The 25,801-nt window shown below is 37.7% G+C and overlaps 2 protein-coding genes across 3 annotated transcripts in view; one reads left to right on the forward strand and one right to left on the reverse strand.

Moving 5' to 3' along the window:
- Positions 1–22,448: 22,448 nt before the first annotated feature.
- On the reverse strand, positions 22,449–25,500 carry MPLKIP (M-phase specific PLK1 interacting protein). The gene is made up of 2 exons (XM_040473016.1): positions 24,783–25,500; positions 22,449–23,722 (listed from the first exon to the last, which is right to left on the reverse strand). The coding sequence occupies exons 1-2, from the start codon at positions 25,245–25,247 to the stop codon at positions 23,522–23,524; spliced, it is 666 nt and encodes a 221-aa protein (XP_040328950.1). The 5' UTR covers positions 25,248–25,500; the 3' UTR covers positions 22,449–23,521.
- An 82-nt stretch (positions 25,501–25,582) lies between these two features.
- SUGCT (succinyl-CoA:glutarate-CoA transferase) overlaps positions 25,583–25,801 on the forward strand; it is a 775,778-nt gene continuing 775,559 nt past the window's right edge. For both annotated transcript variants that reach the window (XM_040473014.1, XM_040473015.1), the window contains exon 1: positions 25,583–25,720. In XM_040473014.1, the coding sequence (XP_040328948.1) occupies positions 25,621–25,720 (100 nt within the window). In that variant the 5' untranslated portion in view covers positions 25,583–25,620. The remainder of the gene's footprint in view (positions 25,721–25,801) is intronic.

Raw genomic sequence — 25,801 nt, forward strand, 5'->3', positions numbered from 1 at the left:
CCAGAAGGTCACACTCCTTCCCAAGCAGGACTCCTAGGAACTACCGTTCTAACTTCTATCACCTTTGATTAGGATTTTGTCTGTTCCTAGGCTTCAAATTAAGGGAGCCAGACAGTATATACTCTTATTAACAACTTTGTTCAAATAAATTTGATAAGGTAGATGAAAGAGAGAAATACAAGTTAAGACTGGCAGGAAAATTGAAAAGTCTTGAATTGAAACCGTAATTAGAAACCTCCCCTACCCGACCTCCCCAAAAAACCCAAAACATATAACTGCAGGCTCAGAATGGTTTGCTAATGAAACCTTCCAAACACCTACAGAAAAACTAATAATTCTACACTAACTATTAGAGATTAGAGAGAGAAGAAATATATTCCCACTCATGAGTTCAACAAAACCCTGATAGCTAAAACCTAACATGGACTTTGCAAGAAAATTATAAGCCAATATCTCTCATTGAACATCCCTAACAAAATAGTAGAAAATCCAGATTAAAAGGAAAAAATGTATGATGACTAAGTGGAGTTTATGCCAGGAATGCAAGGTTGGGTTAAAATTCATAAATCAATGCAATTTACCACATTCACATGATAAGGAGAAAAGCCATGTCATCATCTCCATAAGGAACTTCCTCAATTTGATCAAGGGTGTTTATTTAAAACCTATACCTAGGGGCGCCTGGGTGGCTCAGTTGGTTAAGCATCCAACTTCAGCTCAGGTCATGATCTTGAGGTTCCTGGGTTCGAGACCTGCATTGGGCTCTGTGCTGACAGCTCAGAGCCTGGAGCCTTCTTTGGATTCTGTGTCTCCCTCTCTCTCTGCCCCTCCCTTGCTCATGCTTTGTCTCTCTGTCTCAAGAATAAACATTAGAAAAAAATAAAAAAGAAAAGAAAAGAAAACCTATACCTTACATACCTAATGGAAAAATATCAAACTCTTCCTCCTGAGGTCCAGACAAGAAAGGATGTTTAACTATCACTGCTACTTATCAATATTTTACTAGAGGTATGAGCCATAAGACAAGGAGGAGAATGTAAAGATTGGAACAGAAGAAGCAAGTATGCCTTTATTTGCAGATGATATGATTGTATAAATAAAAATAGAAAAGAAATTACAAATAATAAGTTAATTTAGCAAGGAATCTGAATAAAAAAATCAGTATACAAAAATCAATTGTATTTATTTATACTAGCACAGTTAGAAAATGAAATTCAGTAAACCTCACTTACATTAACATAAATATAGGAATATCCTACAAAAAATGTACTTCTATATTAAAAACTACAATACACTGCCAAGAGAAGTTAAAGGAGGCCTAAAACTATGGAGAAAAAGTGACAGACAATGAGCTAGCTCATGGATAAATATATTAAGCTCATCGATTGGAAGCCTCAGTTTTATTATATCAATTCTACTCATACTGAGCTATCTATAGATTTAATGCAATTCCAATCAGAAACACAGCAGGTGTGTGTGTGTGTGTGTGTGTGTGTGTGTGTGTGTGTGTGTGAGAGAGAGAGAGAGAGAGAGAATTGACATTGACATTAAAATTTAAGGCCAAGTGGCAAAGGAACTAGCATAGCCAAGGAAACCTTGAAGAAGAATAAAATTGAAGAACTTTATCCGATTTTCAATGCTTAATGTAAAGAAACAGCTTTTAAAATAGTGTGGTATTTACACAATGGTAGGTGTAGACCAATGAAACAGAATACAAGTCCAGAAATAAATCCCCACCTACCCACTCACCTTCATGTAATTCAATGAGATAAACTAATCTTTTCCAAAACTTTTTTAAATGTTTATTTTTGAGACACACACACACACACACAGCGTGAGGGGGAGTGGCGGGGCAGAGAGAGAGGAAGACGCAGAATCCAAAGCAAGCTCCAGACTCTGAGCTGTCAGCACAGAGCCCAAGGTGGGGCTCGAACCCACAAACTGTGAGATCATGACATGAGCAAAGTCAGATACTTAACTGAGCCACCCAGGTGTCCCAAAATAATCTTTTCAATAAATGTTGCTGTAGTAATTGGTATCCGTGTGTGTGGGGGAATGAAGCTTGAGTCGTATATCATATCGTATTCAAAAATTAATTTCAGATAGATCATAGGGCTAAATGTGAAAGGTTAAAAAAGCAAAGCTTGGGGCACCTGAGTGGCTCAGTCGGTTAATTGTTTGATTCTTGACCTCAGCTCAGGTCTCGATCTCAAGGTTGTGAATTCAAGACCAACTTTGGGCTCTGCATTGGGCTCCATGTTGGGTTGTAAAGGCTGCTTTGAAAAAAATTAAAAATGGGATGCCTGGGAGGTTCAGTTGGCGGAGCATCTGACTCTTGATTTCCACTCAGATCATGATCCCAGGGTCATGGGAGTGGGCCCCATGTCGGGCTTTGCACTGTGTTGGGAGTCTGCTTGAGATTCTCTCTCTCTCTCTCTCTCTCTCTCTCCATCCCCCTCACCCCTCTCCCCAGCTCATGCTCTCTCTCTCTAAAATTAAAAAAAAAAGGGGGTGCCTGTGTAGTTCAGTCAGTTGAGTGTCTGACTCTTGATTTTGGCTCAGGCCATGGTCTCCTAGTGGTGGGACTGAACCCCGAGTTGGGCTCCGGGCTAGGTGTGGAGCCTGCTTGAGATTTTCCCCGTCCCTCTCCCTCTGCCCCTCCCTCTCTCTCAAATAAATAAATAAGAAAAAAGAAAATGTTTAAAAAATTAATTTAAAAAATTTTAATAAAAAGATAAAAAAAGCTTATAGAAAAAAATACATTTGTTGTGACTCTGAACAAAACACAAAAGCACTAATACTTCATTAAATTTAGGAAGAAAGTCATGTTTTCTTCTACATATTCTAAGTGGTATCCTCAGATCAAACTAGACCTTCAGAATATTTAAGTACTGCTACCATTATCTGGATAGTTTATAGAATTGCCTTAACTAACATTTTATTGGTAAGCTTTCAGCTTTTTATCAAAGGACACTATACAAAAACTAATGAAAGTATTCTTGCATTTGGTGTCATTGATTCTTTAACCAACACTTTTCCTGTTTACCATGTGTTATGCACTGTTCTAAGACCTTTATAAATATTAACTTATTTAATCCTAATAACTCTCAGGAGCTGGATACTAGTCCTAAGTACATTTTACAGAGGATGATACTGGTGAAGAAACATTAAACACATTGCCTGTGGTCATATAATCAGTTATAGGCAGTGTGGGGATTTAAACATGGCCATAACCCAAAACCACATGCTGGGGGGCTTACATTTAAACAGAAGTGTATTTCTCACAGTTCTGGAGATTGGAGGTCCCAAAGGTCAGCAGGGTTTCTGGTAAGAGCTCTCTTCTGATTTGTAGATGGCCACCTTTCCCCTGTGTCCTCACATAGCCTTTCTTCTGAGTGTGTGGAGAGAGAGACAGACAGAGACAGAGATGGAGAGACAGAACTCTCTGGCATCTATTCCGATAAGGACACTAATCCTATTGGCTCAAGGCCCCATTCTAATGACCTCATTTAACCTTAATGATTCCTTACTCCTTATTTAACAACACTGGGGGTTAGAGCTTTAGTTTATGAAGCTGTTAGAGCTTTAGTTTATGAACCAGACTGGGGACACAGTCTGGTTCCAGAGTCCACATAGAACCACTTATTCTAAGGTGCACATAAACATTTTCTGTAAGAAATTGATGCAGGGAGAGATTAGCATATTGAGCACACTCTTCTTCAAAAATTTGTGTATGTATTTATAATTCAATAACAGTGTCAGAACACAGGCCTCTTATGTCCTAGAAGGTTTTAGAAATTCTTGGAAGATAGAATGCAAAGAAGTTGGAGAAACTTGATAGAAAACAATTAAAACAGCGGCACCTGGGTGGCTCCGTCAGTTAAGCATCCGACTTCAGCTCAGGTCATGAACTCGTTGTTCATGAGTTTGAGCCCCACATGGGGCTCTGTGCTGACTGCTCAGAGCCTGGAGCCTGCTTCAGATTCTGTGTCTCCCTCTCTCTCTGTTCCTACCCTGCTTGTACTCTCTCTCTCTCTCTCTCTCTCTCTCTCTCTCTCTCTCTCAAAAATAAAGTTTAAGAAAAAAATTAAAAAAAAAAAAACATAGGGGGGAACCACATGGTGAAATATTACAGAGAAATTCCAAGGTCGGAGCCACTAAATATAGATCCTTCTTATGCCAGGAAAATTGGTGCAGCAGAAAACAACTTACAGGGAATCCACTCCCAATGGGGGTGAGGAATTCTACGACGGGGGAAAAAGTATGCTCGGTACTTTATCTTTAATGATTATGAAAGCCATGAGAATGAATGTATTAAATGTATAGTTAACAAAATTTGTTATAATTGCAACTGTACTGTTAAAAAGATACCAGTTGAATCACTTGTCTTTTTGGATGTAATAGTTTTGATGAAACAGTGTTGGTAACACAATGAGATGCCTTTCATTCTACACTTCACTTTTGTAATCTCTTCATCCCTCTGACCTTCTACTTTATATCTGCCCTTGAAATTTGAAACAACACCGTTAGGTAAGAAAGAATGCTTCATAACCCTATAGTTCTGAGAAAGGCATAATAAAATTTATCTTTTTTTCCCTCAGTCTTATCTCCTACTATGTCTTCCACTTCCTGGAGCAGAGAATTCAGCTTTTCAAACCTCAGGGTCTTGACTTGGATTGCAGGCTGGACCTGGGAAGGACTTGTGCTTTCAGATAGGTCACCTTTGGCTGGATCTCTTTCTTGTGTGCTGTAAGAAATGGCCAACATATTCCAACATCCTCATTTTTCCCTACCATTTTCCTTGATACCACATTTCTGTAGGTACGTGATCAATGTCCCAATGTACAAGGTAAAAACTTAGCCAAATGCAAGGGTCATCCAAACCTGGAACAGTGGGAATCACGTTGTCCAATCTTCCACATCCTTGACTTTGCCAATTATACATTTGAGGATGTGCTGTGGTACTCTTACTTCCTTTAACCACATTCTCTATCAGGTCAGCATGTTTGGGTTGCTCATCACAGAAAATCCAGCTCAAAGTTGCATAAGCAATAGGGAAATTTATGGGGCGCCTGGGTGGCTCAGTCGTTTAAGCATCCGACTTTGGCTCAGGTCATGACATAGTGGTTTGTGAGTTTGAGCCCTGGATCAGACTCTCTGCTGTCAGCACAGAGCCTGCTTTGGATCCTCTGTCTCCCTTTCTCTCTGCCCTTCCCCTGCTCACTCTCTCTGTCTTTCAAAAATAAATAAACATAAAAAAAAAAAAGCAATAGGGAAACTTATTTTCTCACATAGACCCAGAAAAGGGTAACTTTCAGACATGGTATGCCAGGATGCCATGTTTACTTCTTTGTAGCTTTCCTGATCGGTTCTGTCCTCTGTGCATTGGTTTCATTTCAGCAGGGGAGCAAGTTTGTTGTGGCTGTTCCAGTATCACAAACAAAACTCTCTAGAGCAAAACGGATGGCCTCTTAAGAACTACATCTCATTAGCCAGAATTGAGCTATATACACATTGCCAATCCAACTACTGAACGAGGAATGACATGGTTAAAGAAATGTTGGAGAGTCACTTCTTATTAAGCATTCATAAAAAAAAAAAAAAGCAAAAAAAAAAAAAAAAGCTGACAAAAGTGAGAATCAGAGTTCCTGGATATTAAAAACATGATTGCAAACAAACAAAAAGGTGGATGGGCTGTAAAATATCCATAGCTGAAGGTCAAATTAGTAAGCCTGAGTATCAAGCCGGAAGATGTTGGGGATGATCCTCCCCCAAATTCACCACTAAACTAAATAAGGAAAAGTATAAGCAAATTGAATAAGTAGATGGATATCCCAGTATCCATCTGATAGGAGTTCCAAAAGGAAAAAACAGAGAGATTGGAGAGGAAGAAATAAGCAAAAAAGTAGTAGAAGAAACTTCCCCAGAACTGAAAGAGACATGAGGCTTGTAATGGAAAAGATCCAGACCAAGACCAATGATAAAAGATTGACACATGAAATACACCAAAGTAATATGTCAGAGTTTTCAGTTTTATTGGAACTTTAGATTTATTTAGATTGAGGAAATAACAAAAATAGACTGTCAGTAAAAGACAGAATCGGACTGCCACTGGACCCCTCACCATTAACACTGGATGCTAAAAGTTACTGCGAAGTCTAAGGGAAATCATTTTGACTTTAGAATACCCTACTCAGTGTGGGAAGGGATAGTTGTGTTCTCCTGGTCTGCTTGCTTTGACTGATACCTGGCCCTTCCCTAAGGATACCGATTGCCTTGCAGCCTTCTCAAGTGATAGCTGTTTTCTCTCACTTGTACCACTGTGCCTGGAGTCCAGTTAGGTTTCCTTCTTGACCTTCAATTTTGGTTTCAGACTTCTCTCGTTGCCTCTTTAAAACTACATAGTTTTTTTGTTTGTTTGTTTTTAATGTTGATTTTTGAGAGAGCTCCAGCAGGGGAGGGGCAGAGACAGAGAGAAAGAGAAAGATACGGTATCGGAAGCAGGCTCCGGGCTCTGAGCTGTTAGCACGGAGCCTGACGTGGGCTCGAACCCACAAACTGTGAAATCATGACCTGAGCCAAAGTCGGATGTTTAACCTACTGAGCCACCTAGGCGCCCCCAAACTACATAGTTTTGACTCTCCTTAGACTGTTTCACTCCACTTGTCCTGCTGTTATTATTTACTGACCTCTGAGTTATTCTTCTCCTTCCACCCTCCCCCCAATACCCAACCCCACACGCATTCTTTCAAGATTGTAATTCCTGGCTCACTCACTCTTGCCTATTTCTATCTTGATTTCACATGTGGATGATTCTTCAAACCTTGCCCACTTCTCTAATGGTCTTTTCCTCCACCTCTTCTCAGCTACTCACGCCCTTGTCATACTTGGGACTTTATCAACACCAATAATGTCATCCCCTCCACAAACCTCAATGTCAAGCACACTACTCATACTGCTCTTTGGAACCCCTCCTAAGTTTGTAGCTCACCCTCCCAGTACTCAGACTCCGCTACCTGTTTTCATTATCATCTCTCCCTCACTTCCTTATATACCCCTTCAACTGCCTCAGGCATCCCCTTTCTTTCCTGTACTCACTTGATAAAATGAAAACTCTGTTTAGACCCAAAGTCCAGAAACACTGTTTGAATCCACACTATGCCTGTCTCCATGCAGCTGAACATAGTGGAGAAACCAGCTGTGCCATCTAGTTTCCCTTTACTTCATGATCACCAGTCTCACTGTGGGCCCACTGGCTGTCCATCAGTTATCCTGCCATATGCCATCGGTTCTAGAACATACACGCTGTCACACTTAGTATCTCCAGAATGAGGGTGTGCCTTGTACACGTCACTACCAAATGTCATACTTTGATTGGCAGAGCTTTTCCTTTTTTGTGGAACCTAAAACGTTGTCGTGGCTCTCAGATGGCATTTTAGGTTTGATGAAGTACAGCCTAATTCTCTAGTCCTCGTCATTCTCTCGTCCTGATCATGGTCATCTCACACTCTTCCCCTCTCTCCTCAGACCTCCAGGACTTCTCTGCCCAAGGCTGCCTTCTCGCTGTGTCCTCACATGGTCTCCGCTCTGTGTGTGCCCCAATTTCCTCTTATATGGACACCAGTCATACTGGATTAGGGGCCACACTGACAGCCTCATTTTAATTAGGTTACCTCTGTAAAGACCTTATCTGCAAATACAGTTCCATTCTTAGGTACTGGGGGGCTAGGACTTCAACATATGAATTTTGAGGGGACACAATTCTGCCCATCACACTCTCCCATCCTCACTTTTCCCCCCTTTATTACAGAGACAGAAATAAGAAATCCCAAAGCTGCTACCTCCACCTTTCACTAACTGCCCCCATTTCATGAATGCCTTTCTTATTACTGTGGATAAACTCTCTCCCAGAAAATCTCTTCTTGCCAAAAAAAGAACTTCACTCCAGCCCGTGTCTCCCTCCTGCTTTATCGACTTTTCCCCCCATATAAACTCCAAGGGAACCAGTTGTTTTGTTTTGTTTTGTTGTGTTTTATGGTTCTCTACTCCCAGTCTCTAGAAATGTGACTGGCACACCATACAAGCTCAATATTCAAGGAACAAATACTGATTTTATGGATAAAAAGGAAACCCTTCCCTGGAAGTAGAAATAGGAGTATATCAAATAAGACAATAAAATGAAACAAAGTTTCAGTCAGCCCAAGAAAGGCAGAACACTTCACAGGAAAAGAGGGAGGTGGTTGAAGAACAGCAGTCACTTGAAGGAAAAAACCTCACTGTTCATTTCAGATATGACCATATGCCAAAGACACAGGAGATTCAGACAGAACCATGGCTGATGAAAAAACTTACTTTCCTGTCCAGTAAAAAACTCCATAGGGTTTTCTGCTATGCTTTTCAATTAGGCTATGTTATATATACATATTTTCATTTCCTTCCCATCCTAATGGAATCCTTCCTCCCTCCCTTCCTTCCTTCCTCCCTCCCTTCTTTCCACCCTTCCTTCCTCCCTTCCTTCCTTCCTCCCTCCCTTCCTTCTTCCATCTCCCCTCCCTCCATCCTTCTTTCTCTCATCCTTCTTCATCTCCTCCTCTTCCTCCTTCTAATTGTAAATACCCAGTTTCCTTTCCACCACTGCCTATTTGAGTATGGAGGAACTGGTTAAGTATGTAATTTAGCCTCAGTTTGCCATAAGGAGTTGTACCATAGCAAACCTGAAAAGAGAAATACATATCTAGAGTTTTTTTGAACTTCAGTGTGAATGAATAATGAGACAGAGTTGTCTCTATAAAAAGATGTGTTTGGTCATATATGGTAGTTACATTTTATCAGGTGTGACTTTTAAAAAGTACATGTTGGCTAAATGCAATGTGGAATTCTGGATTGGATCTTAGAACAGATCATTAATGGAAAGACTGATGAAATCCAAATAGTCTGCAGCTTAGTATTCTTGACAAGTACAGTGTGGTTATATAAGATGCTAATATCAGGGAAAGTTGTGTAAAGGCTATACAGGAACTCTCTGTACTATCCTTGCAACTTTCTGTAAGTCTAACATTAAAAATATAAACCAACCCCTGAAAACAGTGTATGTATAAAGAAACCTATATATGGAAACTGGACTGCTGGGAGATGGAATATCTTTTCTTACTTAGCATTCATTTCCTCTTTGGCAAGAACATTCTGCTTCCTATTGGGAAACTATGCATTCCTTTGCTCTCAGTATTCATGTTTCAGAGAGCCATGGACTCTCCTCTGCCTCTGTGGATGGCAAGTGCCCCAGGCTTGCCCTGATTAATATCATATCCTCAGATATGTCCCTTAATCAATGTCTGTGAGACTCAATTCCCAGAAATGACCATTCCCTAGAAAATGGCACCAAGACAGGAAAGAGCACAACAACCACCCAGAGAGCAAATCCATGAACTGATAACATCATCTAAGCTCCTCTTTACAGCTCTCTACAGCTAGCCTTGGACTTGATCAATAAAGTTCGTTTGCTGAATAGGTCAATTTAAGTTGGATTTTCTGAAGCTTGCAACTTGGATGCAGACTAGTTCAAAAATTTCTAACTGGAGTGGGTTAATGCTAAACTGTTCATCTAGTATGATACCTTTTGAAAACGTATTTGGGCATCTAAAATCTTTGGAAAGATTTAATCTGTTACCTGGATTGGGGTTACAAGACTTTTACAGCCTGCTTTACATGTTTCTGAATTGCTCTTAAGGACATATGGTATTTCTGTCACTGGAGGTAGCAAATTTAGACTGCTGTCCTGTGAGATATCTATGGTAAAGAAAATCAAATTAAAAACAGCTGGACCTTAGTTATTTTAATTTGCCTTGTTCAGTTAGTCAGATAATTTAATTGGCTCAAGTGATAGGCTGAGCCACAAAGATTTTTTTCTTTTTTTTTTTTTTTCAACGTTTATTTATTTTTGGGACAGAGAGAGACACAGCATGAACGGGGGAGGGGCAGAGAGAGAGGGAGACTCAGAATCGGAAACAGGCTCCAGGCTCTGAGCCATCAGCCCAGAGCCTGACGCGGGGCTCGAACTCACGGACCGCGAGATCGTGACCTGGCTGAAGTCGGACGCTTAACCGGCTGCGCCACCCAGGCGCCCCTAAGATTTTTTTCTTAATCCATGCCATATAGCTGAAAGTGATAAACACTTTGCTCATGACAAGCATACAGAATATTTCACGAAAGATAGGCATGAAAAACATGCAGCTTTTGAGAGAAAACTCTAGCAATGTACAGACTTTTATTTTGTTAACATCTATTCCCTATACCTTTGATTTTTGGTCCAATTCATTTTCTAGGGTTACGAGTTTAAAATGATTACAGCATAGTACATAGTACCAAAGTTTAAGATGAAGTAGGTCATTGTTTTAAATTCAGGATTCATAATACAATAGTGCCCTTCAATGGGAATTTCATCACGTGTTCTATGGGCTCTTGTGGTGAAAGAAAAAAAAATCATCACAATCATCCATTAAACTTTGTTGAATTACAAAATTGGTCCTAACATGTAGAATATCAACCAACAATGCGAATTCCTTTATACCTACATATTTGGGGAATATTTGGAAAAGTTACTCAATAGATTCCAATACTAGCTTAAAAAGTGTACCCCCTCTTCTATCCCTGGCCCTTGCATTTATTGAGGACACGAAAAAGCATTTACCAAGGGACAACATGTGCACATTTCTCTGTGAATCACTCAGAACAAAGGTTATAAACTGATGACCCAAGGTAGGGATTCAGTTTATAGGTGGTTTTCTTTGGTTTACAGTGTTTAAACACTTAAAGAATTAGTGTGAAACTGGGAGGATTTGTGTAAAAAAGTCCAGATTTCTAGGAGTCATTTGAAAAATGGAAAATCTGGCATCATTGCACTTCTGCTTTGGGCATTTTGTACCAATTTACAAACAGATTAACTTCTCAGCTTCTGTCACATGTAAATGCAGGTAGGAAAAAGATGGCAAGAGAAATGGCTCATCCCCCTCCCCTGCAGTCCTCTCTGGGAGCCGAATGTTGAAGATTCTTCAGTAACATAGAGCTCACTGTTCTACAAGAAGTATTAAGGATTCTGACTTCCAAAGGATTAATAACAATCTAGAAGACCAAAGGGAAAGGTAAATGTTGCTTTTGCAGCATCAAATTACAGATCTAATATGTTTAAGGGTCATTTCATAAAATCAGAACAAAACAAATAGAAAGCATGCTGATACTTTAAGGTGTAAGCTTACCCTAACTAGAGAATAAAGGAGAGGAAGAAATTTGAATGTTAGAGTCATAAAACCCCACCAAATATACTTATCCCAGATGATATGCTCACCTAAAGAAAAATAAAATTTTGACAGTTTTGACTCTTTTTACCCTAGCCTCATAGGCATTGGGTTTTGGCGTTTCTTTAATGAATCTTAACTATGAAAAACTTAGTGAACTCGCAGGGTTTGGATAATCTATGTGGCCCAGACATTCATTGAAGCTGTAAGCTGACGTAATGAAAGTTGGTCTGTACATTAACAATCTCATCCTCAAGGGCATCTATCTGTTCTCTTCCATTCCTCATTCCCTATTACAAAAACAAACTTAACAAGGATTTCCAGATGACACAAATCTTTCCTTTTTTTATTTTTTTTTATTTTTTTTTTAACGCTTATTTATATTTGAAACAGAGAAAGAGACAGAGGGCAAGTGGGGGAAGGACAGAGAGGGAGACAGAATCTGAAGCAGGCTCCAGGCTCTGGGGTGTCAGCACAGAGCCCAATGAGGAACTTGAACTCACGAACTATGAGATCATGACCTGAGCTGAAGTTGGACGTTTAACCGACTGAGCCACCCAGGTGCCCCAGCAAATCTTTGCTTTTAAAATCTCTATGGATTGTGTTACATCTAACTAATCCAAGGCATGAAACAAAATTCACTATATTTATTAAGTGGGAAGGTTCTTTTAACACCAGTGGCATGCCTGAAGGAGCAGGATTTAAGTTGGGCTGCTGGAATGCTCTCTGAAAACATAGAAGTTGTCCAGTAGGGAACTTACTGCACTGAAGCCACACTAAAACTGGGGATACCACTGCCAGCAACTGCATCCAGGCACTAGGGAACTAGGTCAAGAAGCCGGAGACACCTACAAAGTTGGCAAATGAACCTTGGAATCTTCTCAGGAAAGCTACAATCTTCCTAACCAGTGGCAACAGCCAGAAGCCACCCTGAATATGGACTAACTTGTACTTACCAAATCTTGGGCAAGTGTGTCTAACGGACAAAAACAGATTTATATTTAGAGATTAGGTGCAAAAGGGTTGGAGCATTAAAAAAAAAGGAAACATCTTTCTAACAAGGGAAGATGAACGAAAGTTGAAGGCCAAATTATTTACTATATACATGTTTTTAAATTTAATTTGTGTTGAATGATTTCTGCAAATGTATATTTAAAGGTATACAGAATTAAGATGCTACAGCAACAATTCAATTCTAGGCATTTGCAAACATTTAACACAGATTACATATAAGGTAATAGGACTGTGAGAAAAACAAAGAAGGGATTATATTTTCTCTCATACAGAAATAAGCTGTAGGGGGGCCCCAGGGTGGCTCAGTCGGTTAAGCATACGACTCTAGATCTCAGCTCAGGTCATGATCTCACCGTTTGTGGGATCGAGCCCCCAGTTGGGCTCTGTGCTGACAGCATGGAGCCTGCTTGGCATTCTCTGTCTCCCTCTCTCTGCCCCTCCCCCGCTCACTAGCATGTGCTCTCTCTCTCAAAATAAATAAACTTAAAAGAAAAAAATGGAGCTGTAGGACTAATACTTTAAACTTGCTTTATCCTGGAATCCATCCATTTCCAGCTCTATTGTCACTATTTCAATGCAATGCATGACCGTCTCTGGCCCTATCTTAGTGGTTTACTAAATGGTCTTTGGGAATCTATTGTCTATTCTGTTTTCCACACTGAAGTCAAAGTAAAAAAATTTTCTTTAATTAATAGACTTTATTTTTCTCAGTTTAGGTTTACAGAAGAATGAGCAGAAAACACAGAAAGTTCCCATATACCCTCTCATCCTCCTTTTACCCCCATTTCCCCTGCTATTAACATCTTGCATTAGTGTGGTGCCTTTATTGTAACTGATGAGCCATTATTAATACATTATTTAACATATAAAGTCACAGATTAGAGTTCACTTTTTGTGCTGTACATTCTATGGGTGTGGGTCATTGTATAATGACATGTATCCACCATTAACAGTGCCATAGAGAATAGTTTCACTGCTCTAGAAATCCCCTGTGCTTCACCTATTCATTCTTCCCTCCACCCACCAATCCCTCCAAGCTTCTGCAACAACTGGTCTTTTTAACTGTCTCCATCGTTTTGCCTTTTCCAGAATGTCACATCGGTGCAATGATAGCATGTGTAGGCTTTTCAGATTGACTTCTTTCACTTAGCTTCTTAAGTTTTCTCCGTGACTTTTCGTGACTTGATAAGTGATTTCTTTTCATTGCTGGATAACTCAACTGTATGGATGTACCACAGTTTGTTACCTATTGAAGGACATGCGGTTGCTTCCAAGTTTTGGCAATTATGAATAAAGCTGTTATAAATACAAATGTGCAGGTTTTGTGTGGACATAAGTTTTCAACTCTTTTGGGTAAATACCAAGGAATATGATTACTGGATCATTTGGAAAGAGTTCAATTAGTTTTTTAGGAAAATGCCAAACTGTCTTCCAAAGTGGCTGCATCATTTTGCATTCTCACTAGCAATGCATGAGGGTTCCTGTTGCATTACATCCTTGTAAACATTTAGTGTTTTCAGTGTTTTGGATTTTATCCACTGGATTACCCATTACAACTGGTATCTCATTGTTCTGCATGTATTTTCTCCCCATCCATGGCTTGTTTCTTCATTTTCTGAACCATTGTCTTTTGCAGAGCAGAAATTTTCAGTTTTAATGAAGTTTAACTGACTTTTTCTTTTATGGATCATGCATTTAGTGCTGTATCTAAAAAGTCATCACCACAGCCAAGGTAACCTAGATTTTCTTGTAAGTTACCTTCTTTTATAGGTTTGTGTTTTCTATTTAGGTCTATGATTCATTATTATTTTTTGAAAGGTGTAAGGTCTGTGTCCAGTTGTTCTAACACCATTTGTTGAAAGACGGTCCTTTCTCCACTGAATTGCCTTTGATCCTTCATCAAAGATGTTGACTATATTTGTGTTGGTCTATTTCTGGTGTCTGTATTCTGCTCTATTGACCAGGCTGTCTATTCTTTCACCAGTACCACATGGTCTTGGTTATTGTAGCTTAATAGGAAGTCTTGGGGTCTGATAGTGTCAATCTTCCAACTATGTTCTTCTTTAATATTGTGTTGGCTATTTTGCCTTTACAATTAAATTTTACAGTCCTTTACAATTAAACTTTAGAATCATTTTGTCAATATGTAACTTCCTGGCATTTTGATTGGGATTGCATTGAATCTATAAATCAAATAGGGAAGAACTGATATCTTGACAATATTGAGTCTTTTTATCTGTGTATATGGAGTATCTCCATTTATTTCAAATTTTTGTATTTTTCACCAGTTTTGTAGTTTTCCTCATAGAGATCTTACATATATTTTGTTAGATTTATACCTCAGTATTTATTATTATTATTATTACTATTACTATTTTGGTGCTAATGTAAGCTGTATTGGATTTTTAAATTCAAATTCTAATCTTTCTGGTATACAAGAAAGCTATTAACTTTGTATACTGCAACCTTTTTGTAATTGCTTATTCCAGGATGTTTTGTCTTGTTTTTGTTTTGTTTTGTTTTTTTTTTTTTTTTGGATTCTTTGTGCTTTTCTACATAGACAATAGTGTCATTTGTGAATAGGTTTTAATTTCTTTCTTCTCAATTTGTACACCTTTAATTTTTTTTTTTTTTTGAAACTTCCAGTAGAGTGTTGAAAAGCCATGGTAAGAGGGGACATGCTGGCCTTGTTCCTGATCTTGGTTGGAGCTTATTTTTCTCACCGTTTAGTATGATATTAGCTGTAGGTTTTGGTAGATATTCTTTCTCAAGTTTGAGAAACTTCCTTTCTGTTCTAGTTTGTTGAAAGTTTTAATCATTAATGGGTGCTGGACTTTGTCAAATACTTTTTCTGCCTATATTGATAAGATCATATGATTTTTCTTCTTTAGCCTGTTAATATGATGAATTACATTGATTTTTTTAATTAAAAAAATTTTTTTACACTTATTTATTTTTTGAGAGACAGCACAAGTGGGGGAGGGGCAGAGAGGAGACACAGAATCTAAAGCAGGCTCCAGGTTCTGAGCTGTCAGCACAGAGCCTGATGTGGGGCTGGAACTCACGAACTGTGGAAGATCATGACCTGAGACGAAGTCGGACGTTCAACTGAGCCACCAGGCACCCTGAATTACATTGATTTTTGAATATTGAATCAGACTTGGATACGTGGAATCCCACTTGTTCATGGTATGTAACTCTTTTGATACATTGTTGGATTCAATTTGCTAATATTTTGCTGATGATTTTTGCATCTATGTTCATGAGATATTATGAGTATTCTATCTTGTAATCTCTTTCTTTGTATACGGGTGATTCTGGCATTTTAGAATAAGAGATCAGAGTAAATTTTTTATTATGAAATATTCTGAAGAAATGAGAAAAAATGTATACCTCATAGCCAGCCTTAATAAATTTTAATATTTTCCAACTTTTGATAGCTTGTAATATACACCCCTCTACCCATCCCCAAATCCATTTGAAGCTTCTATCTCCCTACCCCAAAATAATTACTATCATGAATAGGATTTCTTACTTTTGTTCATATTTTTATACACTTTATTATTTGGCAGACTTAAATTTTCATGTAAAGAATATCACATGGCTTTTTTTTTTTTGCTCTTCTTTACATAAAATTATTTTTACATAAAATTATTTGTGTCTGTAGCTTAATTTGCTGAATTCTATTACATTTTGCAAATTTACAACTTAACCTTTTTCCTATCAATGGTCATTTAGATTATTGCCAATCTTTTGAGCTTACAAACATCACTGCAAAGAACATTCTTAACTATATCTCTGCAAAAATACAACAGCAAGTATTTTTCTAGGTTATATATTGCAGAAAATAGCTCATCTTTTAATTCTCTTAATTTGCAAAAATAATTTTTGCAAGGAGGCTTCCAGATACTTTATTCAGTAAGATTTAAAAATATTTTTATGCTGAGTTCATGGTCAGGTTATTATACACAATTTGTGAGTGAACTGACCTATCATAACTTTAAATAAACATAAATTCATGCACAAATATTTTTATTTATTTAAAATATTTTTTAAGTTTATTTAGAGAGAGAGACAGAGAGAGGGAGCAGGGGAGGGGCAGAGAGAGAATCCCAAGCAGGCTCTGCACTACCAGCACAGAGTGGGATGCAGGGCTCAAACCCACGAAGCTGAGATCATGACCTGAGCTGAAACCAAGAGTTGGATGCTTTACAGGCTGAGCCACTCAGGCACCCCACTTTGTTTTGTAATTACTTTAGTGTGGTATCTTGCTCAAGATTTTTGACCACTATGTTCATAAGTTAAATAGTGTACAATTTCCATTAATAGGTCCTTGGCCAGGTTTGAGATCAAGTTAATACCAAGGTTGTAGCCTGTGTTGGATACTTTCTTTTCTTTTTTTTAAGATAAAGTTTTTGTAATACAGGGATTAGGTGTCCCAGGAAGGTTTGGTTAAGTCTGATGTCATTTGTGGGGAGAATCATTATCAATTCAATATCTATAATGGCTGTTGGTTTATTCTTGCTTTCCATTCTTTTTGAGTCAATATGGATCATGTCCTTTTCTAAAAAATTACTCATTTTAACTGTTTTCAAATGCTTTGGCCATACTATGTTTGAATGACTTTCAAAGCTTCAATCAGTAATAATAGAATTTCTTCATCTTAATCCTCAGTATACCAGAAAAAAATAAACCTCATTTGTTATCTGGGGCCAACACATCCTTTTAATTTTTAGATGTATTTTAAGTTATTTATCAAAATGTACAGAATATATAGTTAGAAGCACTTTATTAGAAATTTGAATAAAAATATAAACATAGCAAATCCCAATTTTTGTTATTTTCTTTGTTTTCATGGTATTAATATAGGAGACACTGGTAATGTACTTCGAATATAATAGACATTCCTTAACTGTCATGAGCCTAGAACATATTCAACTTATAAATCTTGACTCCAGATTTCAAGTAAATCTCTAATGGGCTCTGGATTAGTATTACTTCTGGTTCTTCTTACACTTGCATCTTCAAAATGCAATATAGTCTAAGACTTTGATGTCACACTTTTGAAGAGAATGGCTATCTTCTGTGCTTCGTAATGGCAAAACATTTTCACTTGTAGATTTGTAAACACTAATTAAAATGGTCAATCCAGTTTTTCACTTTTACATCATTTATTTCATTTCAATCACCTTTAAATATGCATCTGCCTTTAAATTTTGTCTTACAAACTAGATCATGTAAATTTTGATGAACACAAAAGATGTTCTTGTGAGACAGTATTGTAATGAAGTCCTTTTAGATGACAAATTATATGGATTACGTATTTCCTTTGTCCTTAGAAATGTATTGCTCACTCACTGATTCTTGAATTTCGGAAAAATTTTCTAGGGTATTTTCATTTGAAAATTTATAGTTAGGGTTAGAATCCAGAGGGCTTGTGAAATACCTTTTTCTTTACCATCATGAATGCAAAATAAAAAACTACCAATTGCTAACTGTGCTCGGTGAAAGCTTAAAAAAATGGTTGCATGGATTGTCTCTAGACTTCTTGTATATCTTCTTAAAATATGATGCAGTACTTCAGACAATGCAATAAAAAAAAAGGATGATGCAATGATGATTTTTTTCACTATTGCATTATCCTTCTAGGTGATTCCTTCCATTGGTATTGTTTTCTTACAGTCTTTTTTTTTTTTTGCATAGTTTCTGATATTACACCAAAGGTTAATAGTTTTTTTAATCTGTCATTGCACTCCCCCGGCAACCCACCTTCATCAATTTTTGTTTCATTTATCCAAAGAATAGGCTTTTGCTTTCTTAACATTCTCTACAGTTTGCCTTCTGTTTCACTGATTTATTCTTTTATTTTTTGATGGAGGGTACTTTTTATTTTTAAATTTATCAAGCATTTTGTCAGAGAACTTGATCTGCATATCAATCACATCTTTGAAATTTGCACTGTCATTTAGAACATATAAAAATTATTATGTGCTATGTGTAGTTGGAAAGAATGTACATATATATACACATAACCTCTGTTTTGTCTGTATCCTTACAAATTCCACATCTGCTTGATATGTCTGTCCATGTCTGGTACAGATGTGCTAAAATCCCCCTTTGATTGTGAATTTGAATCTTTTTGTCACCCTTCATAACCCTTTTAGATATATCTTTTTAAAACCAGCAAATATATTGATTCCATTCTCCTAATCCAATCTGATGTTTCTTTAAAACAAATTTTTATTTTCCTTAGATTCATTGTGATACATTGGGACTTACTACTGTCATTTTTACTTTTTTTTCCTTCCCTGATTTCTTTTGGATTTATGGTTTACTATACTTTCTTCCTCCTCTGCTGGAGACCTTTAAAATTTTTGGTCATATATTCTCTATCGTAAAGGAAGTAATTTCTGTAATATTGAAATTTTAAGCTAAGTCCATCACATTACAAAGGTATCCAGCTGATACATCACAGCAATTTGATATTCACCATCACTCCTTAAAAGTTATTGAAATTTTATGCTATTTTATTTCTAAATTATATCTCCATTATACTTTCCCATGTAATTTTATCTCACTGGAATATAGTGTATTGCCTGATAGTCTTTTACTGGTACTTTATTATACATCTCTGACTCAAAATACATGAAAAACATTTACTGAAATAAAAAATATTTTTAGAAATTAAAAAATATATTTCTAATAACTATAAACCTCCAAGGGTTGAAGATTGTTGTTTGGATTATCATTACTATTCAAATGATAAAAACATAAATATATTAATTTTAATAAATTATTAAAAACATAACATTAAGTTTTATTGGAAATGTATCTTAATGAGGATAGTGCTGTATTTTATTTTCACAAATATTGCTAATTGCTAGAATAAGACATCTATTTTATTACTATTTTCTATGTATAATGTAATATATATAATATATAAAATGTATACATATATAATATATAAATGTTAAATATACGTATGTATAAATGCTAAAATTCATTCACGTATATAGTAAAAAGGGATAGAAAGAATTCTGTTGTAGTGATGTCACTCATTTCTTGAATTCCTTTTAAGTTATATGCCAAAACTTATAAACTAGTCTGTCATCAAATTATTTTTAATGATTTTAATTGACAATCTGATTAAGTTTTCTTCAATTTTGCTGAAAGCAAAGAGCTCAAAACTACCCTCACTAAAGACCTTATTTTCAAGCCATTTTCCTTCTCAATTCTTTGGAAAGTTAACCAAAGATGTTTATTACTAAGACTTATCTATAACTCTTTCACAGAGTCCTCTTGCTCATGGAGCTTAAAATTAAGATAAAATGGAGTAAAAATACCCCCACAAAATTTGAAATTGCACAGATTTCTTGAAGATAATTTTATGTAGATTAGAAACCGTATGTTTGAAAGTTAGTTTTTACAAAATTAGGATGTAATATAAAATTAATCATAACTAAATAAAGTTGATTTTCTAAAGTTAAATGTACTATGTCCTAGTGTACATTTTGGGAATACTTATTCCATTTACCAATATATGTTCTGCTTTTATGATTATTGTTTATGGTATTTTTATCAAACTAAGATACACATCTTAACATTTATGAAATTGGGATGCATCTTACAATTGATGGCATATCATAGTGGGTAGTGTTTTTACTAAGTGGTATGTAACAGTGAATCACAGAATAGCGTCTTAGATTAGATGAAAAATTAGGTTGTGGAAATTAGGAGGTAAAAACTATATTGAATCACTAGTAAGCCAGGTATATCAATGACTATTATGGGTTTTATTTATAATAAAACCCATAATAGTTAATAGTTTTGTTAATTTAAACCTAAATACATATTAAGAATGAAAAAAGCTTAGGAAATAAGGAAGAGACTTGGGCTAGGTAAAAAATTAATAAGGATTTACAAAATCTAATAATGAACTGGCAAAGGTTAATAAGTTTCTCCTAAGAAATCTGAAAAATGCTCTGGAAAATATACAATCATGAACTTACCTTTGGTATGTGATCTATTCATTTGAAAATCTAATATTAGTATGTCAGAAATAAACATGGAACTTTAATTTCTTCCTCCTTGAAATCATGCTATTTATGCTACTGAGACAGGTTTGAGACATTATTTATCAGGCTCTTTACCATTATTGAGAATGGTGAAAATAGTTTGCTTGACAGCATTTACCAAAACCCATCATGTTTTTGTACCAATTTCGAATATTCTAAGATAGATGAGACAAATAATCTTATCATTTGTTACCTAAAAATAAGGTACCTTTACCTTCATGTTATGTTCTTGCTCTTTGCTTTACTTTCACATGATTCACCCACAGGAAAAATGAATTTTTGATCAGGAAACAAAAAAGGCAAGGTCATTAAATAAGAACTATCATTATACTATCTCCTACTTGACCACACATCTGAATTCTGAAAATCTCCACATTGGCCAATATAACCCATTTCTAAGACCACACTTCACTCACAATGAAAATTAACTTCCACCATATTTTAAATAGAGCAGTCAGAAAAGGTCTGTTCAGGTTGCAAGGGAAGGGATGTAACTCCACATCTTGATGGGGTAGTGCAAGGTTCTGGAAGAGTATGTGGGACCTGAAATATTGTTGGGCTTGTTTTTGGAAAACACAAGCTGCCATAGTTTTCTTACGTAAAGTGGGAGAAGGGTTATTATGAAAAGGCAGAAGATAAAAAGGAGAACTGGCACAATTCACCAAACATGGAAATGTTCTTTAGGCAGATCATTTTAACAAAGAGTATATATGGGAATTGAGGATCTGCAAAGGTTTTTATGCCTGCATTTCCCTTGGAAGGCTGAAGACTCCCAGAAGTACACACACCCTTGTTTGAAGACCCCACTACAGATTATACTTCTGTTCTTTAGTTATCTGAATATTCAGGATGCATACTTAACTAAAACTTTTTCCAACTTATATAGCATTTCTACGGAGGCAAAATGTGTATTTTGAAACACTAGAAAACAATTATTTTTCATTTTAAAGAATGATCAGTTCCTTTCATTCAGCTAAACAAAGATAGGCTAATAATAGCAACAAACCAAATTATCAATGTTGCAAGAACTTGGATATCTGAAGACACTACTAACTAGAGTGAAATAGCAATGCACCCTTCCTGAGGACAAAAAAAAAGTTTTTCTTAAGAAAAGTCAGAAAAGGTCAGACCCCTGGAAGTAGATGTTGGGGACTTGGCAAGAAAGAAATTTTACATTTAGTTTTTAACATTACACTTATAGTGAAATAAAATGCACATAAACCATTGGAACCGTTACAATTTGTGTATCTTCCAAATATGATATGAATACATTGGCACAAAATTCTTCCTGACTTCCTTTTTCATCTTTGCCAATAACCCAGTGATCTCTAAGAGGTGGTTTAATAATTATTTCCAAATGCCACTTCCTGAAGATAGTATATCTTACCTATAAAGTTCATTAAAAGATTTGTAAGTATTCTACTTGCTCTAATTTCCATCACACATAATGACCTCAAATAATCTGGAAAGACAATGTGTTAAATAATAAAGACATTTCCTTTAAAATATTGGGGAAAATTACTAATTTACTATCCCTTTTATATAGAGGAGACAAGGCAGAGCAATATAGTAGTTATAATCAGAAGGTCTACATTCATTCACCAAATATTTATTAAGCACCTACTATTTCCCAGACATCATTCTAGGAGCTGAGGCTCTATAGGGGTGAATGAGAAAGTAATAGCTACCATTTATTGAGTGCTTACTATGTGCCAGGCTCTGGCCTAAGAGTTGCACACATATAAACCCATTGAATCCTCAAACACAATACCTCTATGACATGGGTACTATTTTCATTTTACATATGAAAAAATTGAGGCATAGAGAAGTTAAATAACTGAATCAGCTAGTAGTTGGTACAAACAGTCCTGGCTGTTGTGAAGCTAAACTCCTTCCCTTCTCATTTTCTTCTTTGCCTCTGCAAAAGACCTAACAGAACAGAGTATGGCTCAAATAGGTGTGTGACCTTTTCATTTTTAGATGTTTCTTTTTTGGGGATGTTTAAAAAGAATTTTAACTAGCTCTACCTTCATCGTGTTGTGATCTCAAAACATTTAAAAAGCCTGAATGTTAGAAAACTTAGTTTTACTTAAATATTTGCGGGAGAAATACAGGTATATACACGTAGCATCCCTTCCTTTGGAAAACCACTATTCTAATCCACGCAGGCCTAGCAGGGCTGAAGATTATGGGACCCTGTCTCGTTATAGGGGAGGTCAATAGTTCAAGGCCTCACTGCCTTGGGCATACTTATTGGTTCAAGACTATAGAATCATGAATCAGGCATGACAAATTTGTCTTTCTTGGGATGGACGGTATTAGGAAATGTTCTCTTCACAATGGAAGTGATTTCAGACTGCTGGTATCCATCTTCCTTGGCTCAAGAGAAGATGACCCCGTAATATTGAGAGATGTTCAGAAATTCAGATACAGAACACTTTAATCTAACTACACAAGAAACAGGTCTATCATTGCCCTTTCTAGTTAAATGAGTATAAAAAGAATAAATACCCTCTTTTACTTAAGTGTAAGTGGGTTTCTGTGACTTTCAATAAAGTTTCAATGCATTTTTACAAAAGCATTACATAACTATGCACAAACAATGGTTGTAAATAAATATGAATAGAATTCTTTTCTGTTCTCTTCCTTCACCCTTTTTCCCTATGAACAAATATAGAACTATCTACAGCTCAAAGGATGGTTTATTTCATTTTCAAAAGTAGTATGCAAAATATTTATCTATGAATTCTAAGCAAGTGATTACAGGCATTATTTTGATAATTCCACTTCTTTAGCATATGACAAAACCACAATATATCTAGAAAGACAAAAATGTTTTATTTTAAAACATTGGAAAAACCATTGAAAAGACAAATGTCCATTATATAACCATGAACGTTAAATATCTGGAAACTGTAAATCTTCTAAAATGTGGTAGGCACTTCCAAAGAGCTAAATATTGCAAATTATTCTACTGGATGTTTTCTCTATTATCAACAATACTTGATATGATGAAAAATACCAAGAAGACCCAACTAATTATTCAAAGTCACCATCTTAGGGTTCAACTTAATTACACAAGTAAAAGTTTTGTCCAAGATGTTCCTGTCACAAGAAGCTTCCCGGTGAATTTCAGAAATGTTAACAAAAGTATCTTCCTTTTTTGCCTGTGAATGTTTGAGTATTGCTGTACTGTTGGTTAATATCCACTACAGATACTGGTTCTAGGCCAGCCCAAGGGTCTTCAAGCATTGAAGGCTTGAAATAACTTTCCAACTCATTAGACATTCTTTTTTCTCTACCACGCCCTGATCCAAATGGTGTAGATGTCCTTGGAGAACCCTTTAGAAAAAAAATCATCAGTTAAAAAAATGTTTAGTAGAGATAATTGGCACTTCTTTTTTTTAAAGCTAGTGGGGATCACATTGCTAGTTAAAAATTGTGTTTTGAACCCAAACATGTTCAACTGCAAAGTCGGTTCTTCCTTTAATCTAGTGTTTTTGTTCCTAAAAGTATTTAAGCCAGTTTGATATACTTGTGTATTAATAAGTCCATGCCAACTGTCACCTTCAAATACTTCTAGATTTCTAGTGTAGTAACTCTGTAGAACTATCAGTTGGTGATGAAATAAGAAATTAATTATATTTTAATTTTTCCTCAAAATTTTCATCTTTTTCTGAAATTAAAACTTTTTTTTTAACCCTACACCTTCAAAATTTCTAGAACCTTTACATCCTACGAAATTTTATCTCTTTATAAAGCACCAGACTCTAAGGGGGTGAGGTTGGTTTAGTATAAGGAAAATTAGAAAACCATGTAAGTTTTAAACGACAGAAACCCTAGACACATCAGAAATACCCCCTGGGCCTTCCTGAATTCACTTACTGAGAATGGGAAACTTCCAATATCACCGATTTTCCTTTAAGAAGGCTTGGAGCAGGAGACAGTGTCGTTTGAAGCTCCTAACCCCCTCCCGCCGCCCTCGCCTAAAAAAGGTACCGGTAGTAAGAAAATGGCACCAGGCTAAAACCCAGTAACTCAGAGGAACTCTATGCTGGTGAGTCATTCGTCCCCCCGCCCCCCCCCCCCCGGAGAATAATTTACACACACGAACTGGCAAGGTCCCTGGCAAAGGGGAGGGAATTAGGGAAATCTGTGTATGAATGGCAGTGTACTAGTTCAAAGCAGGAGGGCTCTAGAAACACAAAGTACAGCTCTATTACTTACGATAATCTAAAGAAAGTTACTTAACTTCTCTCAGCCTCAGTTTACTCATCTGCAAAACAGGGCCAACAATAGTATCTCACCTCATAGAGGATTAAACAAAATAATCCATGTAAAGGGATTATTAGCACCATGCCTGCCATACAGTAAGAGCTCGGCAAACGCTGGCTATTATTACCTGGGGGTGGGTCTGCTGCTGCCCTGGGGAGTAGCCGAATTGCTGCTGGGACCCCGCGGGGGACTTGGAGTAGGAGCCAGGGTAGCCGCCAGGGGACGGAGACCCGAATCGGCCCCCCGGGAAGCTGCCGCCGTGTCGCGGAGAGTGGCTGCTCCCGTAGGGCCTAGACCGGGGCCCGTACGGCGGCGTGTGGTGCGGACTCCCGTACCCGTCCCGAGGGGAGGGCGGCCGCGGTCCGCCTCCGCCCGGGGTACCCCGGAAGCTGCTCCCGCTACCCCAACCTCCTACACCCGCGCCGGGGTAGGGAGGAGTCGGGGGTCGAAAATTCTGTCGGTGCATATCAGGAGATGAAGACGAAGACCTCACTGCCGCGTTCTCCCGCCGGAACTGTCCCGACCAACCCTTCTCAGAGACTCGGTGGTCCTTCGGCAAAACAGTCCTCTGCCTTTCAGCGCAGTACAGCATATTGGTTCCGGCGTCACAAGGGTTCCGCCAGGGACAGGCCAGTACGTGGATTACTGAATTGGGTGGAGATTGAGCGGATTGAAGTAAAGGAAGGATAAATAAAAAAAAAAACAAAACAAAAGAAAGGCCGAACCCTCGGCTCCAGCAAAGAGCTTTGTCGTCTTTTGCGGTGTGCGGTCGGGACCGACTAACTAGACAACTCCCGAACGCAGTGACAAGGGATCCAGAACACTTCGACGGAGCTCCGCCCAGTGGGGGCTGCCCAGTTGGGGGCGGGGCCTGGTGTGCTCGCGGGCGCCTCCAGTGGCGGCGAACGGCGCGCGCACTGTGCTCTTTCCTCACGCAGGGTCCTAGGCTAACCGAGAGGCGCGCGATGCTGGCGACGCTGGCGAGGGTTGCGGCTCTGCGGAAAACCCGCCTTCTCTTCGGCCCGGGCGGCGGGAGGGGGCTGTGGACCGGCCGCCCGCAGTCAGGTACTCTCCGAGACGCGGTCCGGGCGGCGAAGGGGAACCCAGCCCCTGTCTCCCCTTCGGGCGGCGCCATGGAGAGAGCGC

This window comes from Herpailurus yagouaroundi, unplaced genomic scaffold (assembly GCF_014898765.1).
Source record: "Herpailurus yagouaroundi ecotype Mexico unplaced genomic scaffold, PumYag 100, whole genome shotgun sequence".
Classification (NCBI taxonomy): domain Eukaryota; kingdom Metazoa; phylum Chordata; class Mammalia; order Carnivora; family Felidae; genus Herpailurus; species Herpailurus yagouaroundi.

Coding starts and splice junctions, on each gene's coding strand:
- MPLKIP (XM_040473016.1), bottom strand. CDS start 25,247: ATGCTGTACTGCGCTGAAAGGCAGAGGACTGTTTTGCCGAAGGACCAC. Junction 23,723..24,782: donor AGCAGCAGACCCACCCCCAG/GTAATAATAGCC, acceptor TTTTTTCTAAAG/GGTTCTCCAAGGACATCTAC.